This window comes from Vanacampus margaritifer, chromosome 4 (assembly GCF_051991255.1).
Source record: "Vanacampus margaritifer isolate UIUO_Vmar chromosome 4, RoL_Vmar_1.0, whole genome shotgun sequence".
In the NCBI taxonomy this organism is placed as follows: Eukaryota; Metazoa; Chordata; class Actinopteri; order Syngnathiformes; family Syngnathidae; genus Vanacampus; species Vanacampus margaritifer.
Genome location: NC_135435.1, coordinates 16,987,089 through 16,996,466, shown reverse-complemented (window position 1 = coordinate 16,996,466; position 9,378 = coordinate 16,987,089). Strand labels below are relative to the sequence as shown.

General features: G+C 42.1%; 1 protein-coding gene across 3 annotated transcripts in view; it reads right to left on the bottom strand.

The window, feature by feature from the left end:
• Positions 1-213: 213 nt before the first annotated feature.
• Positions 214-9,378, bottom strand: part of furina (furin (paired basic amino acid cleaving enzyme) a) — a 60,774-nt gene continuing 51,609 nt past the window's right edge. For all 3 annotated transcript variants that reach the window (XM_077562966.1, XM_077562968.1, XM_077562967.1), the window contains exons 13-16: positions 8,628-8,807; positions 8,421-8,545; positions 6,871-6,978; positions 214-4,039 (exon numbers count right to left, since the gene is read on the bottom strand). In XM_077562966.1, coding sequence (XP_077419092.1) covers positions 3,432-4,039; positions 6,871-6,978; positions 8,421-8,545; positions 8,628-8,807 — 1,021 coding nt within the window. In that variant the 3' untranslated portion in view covers positions 214-3,431. The remainder of the gene's footprint in view (positions 4,040-6,870; positions 6,979-8,420; positions 8,546-8,627; positions 8,808-9,378) is intronic.

Genomic DNA, 9,378 nt, shown 5'->3' with positions numbered 1-9,378 from the left:
ATACATCAAATAGTCTCCCTGGAGTGAATGTGGTAAATAATGCATGTCGCAAACTGCAGGGAACAGATTTGCCGTTTAGCTCATTTTCCACAAAATATAAGCAGAGCCAATATTTGTGTAGTTGTTTTATAACAAATGTGTTTTTAATTAATAGAACTGCACTTATTCGACACTGACATCATGCAGTTGGGAGGTGAAATCAAGTAAAACACATTCAAATTTGCATAGATTTTTATTTTAGTAGAATCTATAGTTGACATCAATTAAATAAAAAGAAGAAACCAAGAGCAAACAATCTTTAAATTACAAGAAAATTACACTGCACCATTCATATAGTACAAAAATAGGCCTTATTTAGAGTTTTGTCCCAGGTACGCCAAGTCATTCGTGTACAGTATTCATAGATCACACACGTTTAAGGTACTGTGTACTGCCAAGGGGCCAGGGACCTCACGGGGAGGTCGACGGGGGTCATGTGAGGCCGTCCCCCAACGCATTTAATATTTACTGACCAAGCATAGCGCACACGGATGGATGTGCGCAGAACTGATTTCAGCCCTTAAGTTTAAGAAGATGGGATACATTCTAGCGCCTTCCTTCACAGCAGCTCAACAATACAGGGTGTCGCGACACGGATGACGCAACCACACACACACACACACACAAACACTTAAGTGAAAAGGACTTGATGAGGGATTGACAAGTAATGAGTTAAACATTTTAAAGGGAATGTCAACCCCCCCACAAAAATTCTTGACAATAATATGTTCTATGCAGCCCCACTCGTCTAAATATGATATTATTAATATTGCATTAGTGGAATAGGTCTTAAGCAGCAAAATCCAGCAGTTTTTATCACTATCATAAGGTGGCCATTTTGCCACTTGCTGTCGAGTGAAGATGACATCACAGTTGATCAGGTCCCAGGTAACAACCAATCACAGCTCAGCTTCAGAAAACAGGTGAGCTGTGATTGGTCGTTGCCTGAGCCCTGAGCAACTGTGATGTCATCAGTCAACTGCAAGTGGCAAAATGTCTGCCACCTGAGACGGATAAAAACGGCTGGATTTTGCTTCATAACTCATATTACACAAATGTAATATCAATCACAATGTCATGTTTAGACTAGTGAGGTCACATATAACATTATTGTCAATTAATGTTTTAAGCTTGACTTTCCCCTTAAGATGAGATGGACAAAATGATTGTCTTTGGTTCTGCCAACATATTGCTTCTTTTAATTCAAACCCAACACGGCAGACGCTTCAAGCTCCATTTGATTGCAATTAGAGAAAAGACTCTTAAGGTAATTAACCATTTTTGAATGCTCAGAAGACAATATAGCACTACATTAAGCCAAATGTTGCAAGTCGCTGGCATGACGTTCTTTGAGAGTTGGCAGCGAGCGTTTGAAACGGCTCCTAGTGTGTTTGAGGCGCTCGCTCACTTCAGAAAGTTCTAAAGCACTCGAACGCGCACACTCGAGCAGGCAGACAACTACTCAAAACAAACTCAACCAACACACATCTTGCCATTTGCACACGCTCGACTATTACCTCTAATGACAAAATCATCCTACATTGTTATTCTAAAAGAGTTCTGGGAAGCAATTTTGTTGCCGTATTAGCTCATTATGCTTTTTAGACGCTTCACATAAATGGCGTTTTGAAATTAGTATCCTACTTAAAGCCTAAATGTCAGTAGGCACTAATGTAGATCCACAATCAGTCCTGTGCAGCCACACGAGGGACAAACACCTCTGTAATCACATCTGCATCTGCACATTGCCCAAAAAGACTTTCCGGGAGGGCTTCTCGACACAAGTGGTTAGGTTTAAAATGGATTTATTTTCTGTGCCTGCCTCTTGCTCTCTAAATAGGGAAATTGATTGTCAGCGTCAGAACAAAAAGTCTTAACCTCAAGAAGAACCATCGAGGGAGGATGGGAGTACAAGGAGCGCAAACAACTTCAAGTTGGCAATTTCGATTTAACACGTCTGTAAATGCCGGCCAACGGGGGCAAAAAGTCAATCCCGTGACCCGTCCCCAATTCCAAAAGCAGGATTTAAAGCCCTGCCTGTGAATGCCGATTGTAAAGGTGATAAATTGACACAGCATCGTAAAAAATGCAATGAAATGCCAATCCTGCTTAATATTTCCAGCCTACTTCCTGCTTTCGCACGCGTCGGTGTGTGAAACCATGCTGAGTGATGAGAGGTAGATATATAAAGGGTGAGCAGCTGTGGTTTTGTATGCATGTCATCACCATCATGACAACCTCTCTCAGCAGTGTTTGAGTGCCAGATGGGGGTGGGGGGGATCAATTCAGTGACGCTAGTGAAAGGCGATCAATGGATTTAGATTTGCTACGTATTCAATCATGAGATGCGTATTTGAAATGCAGCACAGAAGAAACTAAGACTTAAAAACAACCTTCCCCCAAGGTATGACCAAAAAAAAAAAGGCAGTTTCCGCAGCATCAGTCATTGTTGGGGCTCGCAGAAGTGATCCACTTAAATTTAGATTTGATGATGTGCAGCTTCAACTCGGCTTGAAAGAAGAAAGCAGCAATGTGAGATGGAGGAGAAAAATGTCCCCCTAGAAAGAAGATGGATATTTCTCGTTCACAATAAATGACACAGACAAGTACATTAGTGTCATTGCTAATTTGACGCATGTGCAATTTGTCTTTGTAGTGCTAATATGCCCGGACCGAGGGAACATATTGATGTATTGGTAATGAGTCCAATTCTTCAGGAGATGAATAACAAGTAATAGCCTCTCCGCTGCCGCGGGCTTGATCAGGTACATTTTTACTTGGATGCTTTCATGTGCGATAGCTGCAAGGTTAGAAACATTTGAGGCTCGTAACTTGATTCCCGACAGCTGTGTGAAACCAAGTGTGGCTCGCGTTGCGGTAGCGACATCTGTGAGGATGCTGTCGCACAACACAGGTGACACAATCGTAGAAAGGTGACCAGAAAAAGGAAAAGAAACTAGCGAGGCATATGGGATGTTGATACTTGCGAGACAAAAAAATGCACCAGATTGAATGTAAAAGACTTCAGCAACTGGTGTAGGACAGACGTGAAGACTCACGTGCAGGACATGGACACTGGCACGTTTGTGTTCCACACGTGAAAACAATCTCATCCGGCGACTGCACAGAGACTGATAGAAAAGGGAAGGAGGGAGAAAAGCAAACCAGCAACTGTCTTTTTAGACAAGGAGCTGGCCTGAGCTCCAAGTGGCCAGCGACTTCCTCTAAGCGGAGGATGATGGCAACCCACTGAAATGGAGGCCAAAATCGGGATGAGAGATAAAACCAGACAAGAACGTGAAAGCAAAGACACCCCAGCCCTGAATTATCCAACAATTGGTGGTGAGGATTAATTGTTTTTTTTTTATATAGCAGGGCGGAAAAGGAATGTATTAAAGAGCACTTTGTGTTTTAATAAAGGCAGTCCTCTCATTTTGGACGTCAAACTCTTCGTTTTCCGAGTCCGTGTTGGCGCCGTCGTCCCCCCACACTGTCGGGATGCCGCGGTACGACACCACCCTGTTCCCGCCCAGGCTGAAGCTGCCCGCCAGGCCGCCGCCGGTTTCCAGGGACGGGAGCTTGATGACGGCGCCCGAGCGCAGCTGCAGCAAGAGGAAGACGCCGGCGAAGACGGCCACGATGGCCATGCAGCTGAGAATGGCCACAGTCGTAGGCAACTTGGAGGTGAGCTGGGGCGGCAAACCCGCGTCCCCCTGGCCCTCCATAAAGTCGCTGGGGGTCTCGCGCATGTACTGGGTGATGCGATCGCAGGTGCCGGGGATGGTATTGAGCGATCTGTGAGGAGGGCAGGACAGGCAGGCCTGAGTGCTGAGCCGGCTGCACGTCAGGCAGGGCGGCAGGCACGGCATGCAGGCGGAGACGTAGGCCGGGGAAATATTGTTCCCCACGGTGTAGTTGAGGGGCAGCGAACCCACAGCGTAGCCTGTTGGACATTCTTTCACACAGCTTTGCATGGAGAGGTAGTAGCCGGCGTTACACTCTGCAAGGGAAAATCACAAAAACAAATAAGCGGAAAACTCCAGAAACATTTGACTTGACATGGATCCATGTCATGTGAGATGACAAAATAAACTACGAGTAGAGTACTGTACACTGAATTTGACACACATTTAAACATTCCAATCAAAGTATTGTGTCAAAATATCTAAAGATAATTACACTTACTATTGACAGAAAGGTGTCAAGAATATATCAAGAATCACTTTTCAGTCAGATCAACATTTGGGGTGAGCTATTTAATGGTGGTCATGTGACCCTTTAGCGTAACCAAAGAATACCAACAACAACAGTACCAAGCTGAAAACACATGATCATTGTGGTCCGGCATTGTGCACAAGGTCAAACCAATAACCTCAAACTGTAGAGGAGAGTTGAGGAGCTTCATTTAGACAAAATAAGTGCTTTGTCACCATTTTGTGGTATCTTGGTGCTAAGTTGATGCAAGTTGAGCTGTTTCATTTAGACAAAAGAAGTGCTTTGCCACCATTTTGTGGTATCTTGGGAGTCATGATGTGAGTTGAGGAGTCATGATGTGAGTTGAGGAGCTCAATTTAGACAAAATTAGTTCTTTGCCACAATTTTTTGGTATCTTGGTAACAGGTTAACATGAGTTGAAGATATTCATTTAGATAAAAGTAGCGCTTTGTCACCATTTTGTGGTATCTAGGTGCCATGTTAACATGAGTTTGGACGCTCAATTTAGACAAAAGCAGTGCTTTGCTACCATTTTGTGGTATCTTGGTCTCATGTTGATGTGAGTTGAGGAGCTTCATTTAGACAAAAGTAGTACTTTGCCACCATTTTGTGGTAGCTTCGTACTAAGATGATGCAAGTTGAGACGTTTCATTTAGACAAAAGTAATGCTTTGCCACTATTTTCTTGTATCTTGGTGACATGTTGACACGAGTTGAAGAGCTTCATTTAGACAAATGTAGCATTTTGCCACCATTTTGTGTTATCTTGGTGTCGTGAGTTGGGATGCTCAATTTAGACAAAAGTAGTGCTTTGCTACCATTTTGTGGTATCTTGGTGCCATGTTGATGTGAGTTGAGGAGCTTCATTTAGACAAAAGTAGTGTTTTGCCACCATTTTGTAGTATCTCGGTGTCAAGTTGATATGAGTTGAGGAGCTTCATTTAGACAAAAGTAGTGCTTTGCAACCCTTTTGTGTTATCTCGGTGTAGTGTTGACGTGAGTTGTGACGCTCAATTTAGACAAAAGTAGTGCTTTGTTACCATTTTGTGGTATCTTGGTGCCATGTTGACGTGAGTTGAGGAGGGTCATTGAGACAAAATAGTGCTTTGCCTCTCATCTTTTGGTGCCAAGGTGAAATGTGGAGTCTGCCAGTACAGTATCCCAAATTTTTTAAATTAAAATGTAAAGAAATATGGCTCAAAAATCTTTGCTTGTGCACCAGTGTGCTGAATTTTCCACCCCTAGTCCCATTCTCTTTCATTGGTCGTATCTACCTTGCTCGACATGGCCACTCTTAATGAAATGTCGCCTGAATGAAGGATGTGCCATTTGCGGTCCACGTGCACACCAGGAGCTGTCTGCAGACGTGTAATGCCGAAGCTATGGACACACCTTCAAACAACGCAAGCGCCACCAAAGCTCACTAAAGTGCCTTCCTGACTACTCTGTTGGCAGTATCACTTCTAGCGTTCATCATGAATCACGCTGAAGTGGTAATTGCACAGCGCTAGAATGCAGATCTACAATACACAGTCGCATCTTTAAGCTGCCGCCATCAAAAGCTTTTAACTCACGCAGGCATCGCTAGCATTCCGCTGGTATAAAAGAAAAAGGAAAAAAAAACTGGCAAATAAATTCAACACCGTAGCAACTCCTGATGGGAGGAGTTGGAAGTCAACTCCAATATCTTAAAAGGCGTATTTCTTTTATACCGCTCTTGATCATTAGATTGTGTGTGAACACTTCTGTGCGACCAGCGTAGGCTCAATTCCTACGTGTGTGAAAGGATGTCTGTCTCTATACGTGCCCTGTGATTGATTGGCGACCAGTCCAGGGTGTAGCCTGCCATTTGCCTGAGGTTAGCTCAACCTAAGACCCTGAATAGATAAGCATTGATTGGAAATGCAGACAGAAGTACAATAATCCTTAAAATAAAATAAATGAAATTTACAACAGGTAAAAATATGGCTGAGACAACTACAATCAGACCTGAACACAAATACAACAATGAAAATCGGTTGACCTGATTGGGCCACCTGTCATTATGTCATTACCAATGTCTGCCTGTAGGGGCCAGACTGTCACTGTGTCAGAAGTAGCTGGTTTTCTGTTAGACCTCTCTACGGTGATTTTCCGATTGGCTATGAGACAGCAATATGGACTTGATTAGAATAATCAGACCAATTGCTTGAAGCTATCAGCAATAGTTTGTGGCTGTAGTCCTGACTTCTCTGTCTGCCTGGGGCGGGGAGGCCCCATGTGACTCTGTCGGTTCTCAGTCATGTCATGCATTTGAATCATCTTTTTACACTCTAACTACTTGCACACATGGGACAGTGGGTGTGGGGTGGCTGAAGGAATGTGAATCGGCGATTACAGTCAGGTGGGAGGGATTTGTGTCTTGTATTATGAGATCTGTTAAACACTGTTTTGATTTTTTTAAGCATAAAAGGTGCTACTGTATATAAATAAGTGTTAATCGAAGACAAGTGGGTGAAAATGATGTACTGTGCTGACAAGATGAAAAAGATGCGCAAACATCACCAGACATGCTTCATCACTTGTCACATTCTTCTCTCAGTCTTTATACCAGCACTGGGAAGAGACTCCATCTTACCAAGGCATGACTGTTTGAGGTCCAACGTCTTACAGTTGCCACTTCCAGGCTGAGAATCATCAGGGGAGCCGGTGCCATATAGCACCAGGATGAACTGGGTTAGAGTGCCTGAGAAGAGAGATGAGCCAGGAGATATTTATATATATATATTTATATAAGAGGGAAAAAAAGTGTTCATAGAAAAAGTAGGCCTGTCAGTCAAAGAGGCTCAAGCTCCCGAGGGTAGATTTTGTTCAAGCATATTCTTTAGAAGACTCTCACATTTTTGCCATGAAGTGACAGGAAATGACACTTTGAAAAGAGCAGCAATTTTAAGACAACTGGATGTCCCTTTGTGTCTAATAAGAGTATTTTGTGAGCGTAAGAGAAGTGTGGGGGCTCTTGAGAGGTTCATCTTGACTGAAAGTCTCCTGACTGAGGATAAAGCTGAGTGATTTCAAATTTGTTCTCTGTTCTGTTTAGTTTAGTTGTTTTTTTTGCGTCTGAATACAATGTTGGAGAAGGACTGAATCAGCTTCATGTGATAAATTGATTGTTACACATAACAAGCAATGCTTATTTCACTAACTCAATGCATCTAAAAAATATTGAGGTTGAGTTTAGGAGTTAAATTACAAGTTGTAATTGACATATTTATACAGTGTAATTGTTTGTTTCATGTTGGGACTTCAAGTAGGGATACACCGATTATCAGCCGGGCCGATTATTCGTAAAAAGGCAGATACAGATATTTGTCAAAATGACAAATATTGGCATCTGCCTTTTTACGAATCTGAAAGACGATAAAAATAATAATAATAAAAAAAAAGAATCTGAAAGCCGGTAAAGCTGGTATCTCACTGAGTGGTGAATGCTTGTGAACGTAGTGAATTTAGGGTTTCCAGCAGGATTTGTAAGATGTTCACAGACAGTTTTTATTTGTCGCAAAGACATTTTGAACATATTCAGACAATTCTTCACTTTCTGCAAAGATCTTTTGAAACCTTTTACGAACCCTGACAAAATACCCAATTAGCTAAATTCGCATGTATTTGTCACTCAGTGAGATTCAGGGAATTATTTATTTAAATTTCCACTTTATAAAACAAATTATGCTGAATGACACTGAGAACGCCCTACAATTTTTATTTTTAAAAATAAAAAAATCAATTAAGAAAAAAGATGACATTTCGGAAAACTTTATTTACAGTAGAAAACTTTAGGGAACTATTTACTTGCTTAGTTTTTAATTTAGCTTAACACATGCTGATGAGCCTGTAAGTTCCCTAAAATTTTTGTCTTAATTTTTTTAAACAAATTTGTCAATTCTTTATATTCCTAAAAGAAAAAGAAAAAGTATTTTTTTATTTTGACACTCACATTTTCTTTTACTGCAAATGGATATCTGCTTGAAATATCGGTTATCAGTCTACTTGACTACTAGTAATCGGTATCGGCCTTGAAAAAAAAACATCGATCTTTCACTAATTTCAAGTACTGTTTTGAACAATACCAACATCAAGTTGTATGAAAACACAAACAAGCCATCACATCTTGCAAAGAGGTGTTACCATAGTCACTGGCCCCTGCTACATTCTCAATCTCCAGCATCCACTTCCCAGAGGGGTTCTCATCCCAGGAGTGGGTGGTCATGAACGCCCAGTCATTAAAACCCTCTGATGAGTAGTCATGAGGCCTGCAGGAAATCATCACGGGCGTGTAAACAGACTGAAGTGACCAGTTTGTCTTGGTGCGTACGTGCAGCTGTGTGTTTGTACCTGGGGTGGAGCAGTGTGGAGCGCGTGCCGGCAGGACTAATGAGGTGGATAGCCAGGTTGCCCCTCCGGTTGTAGGACAGGGTGAGTCGAGCTTGGACGTGCTCCAGTGAGGTCACGTGACTGTCGCTCCCCAAGCAGGCATCCACGCTCTTGTTAACTGATAAATGGCCGCCAATGTTTCTGTCAAAAGGTGAAGTCAGAGGTGTGCCATTTGATGTAGCTTACCAGTTCAGCATGCAAACAGAACCATTACAGGCTTCCCCCTGAGCCTGGGATAAGAAGGCTACTTAACTCCTCACCAGTGTGATAGTCTGCAAGGGGCAACGGGTTTGTAACATTGGAGAGGATTAGCGTTTCACCACCTGTAGCGACCGTGTGTTCTGTATAAAGTCATGCACCTTTTTTTTTTTCATCCTCCTTCCAATTGACACTTATAAGTTTTTTTTTGTGTCAAATCAAATTTATTGAAGAGAAGACAGATTTAAAAAAGTGTTGCTGTAGAACAACTGTGTTTCAATTTCAGGAGCATTTGATTTGGTCACTAAATGATGTTACCGTACATTAATTACTCTTCCACATAGCTTCTACATGTCCAAGGAAGTGAAATTATCAGAAGATGCAAAGGAGACATTGAATACATGTAGTGCATGTGCGATACTGTAGATTATTATACAGGGTCAAATGTTAAGAATACTGCCAGCTATAAACTGTCTGATGTGCATTCTGTTGCTCTAATTTTGACAGATTGAGA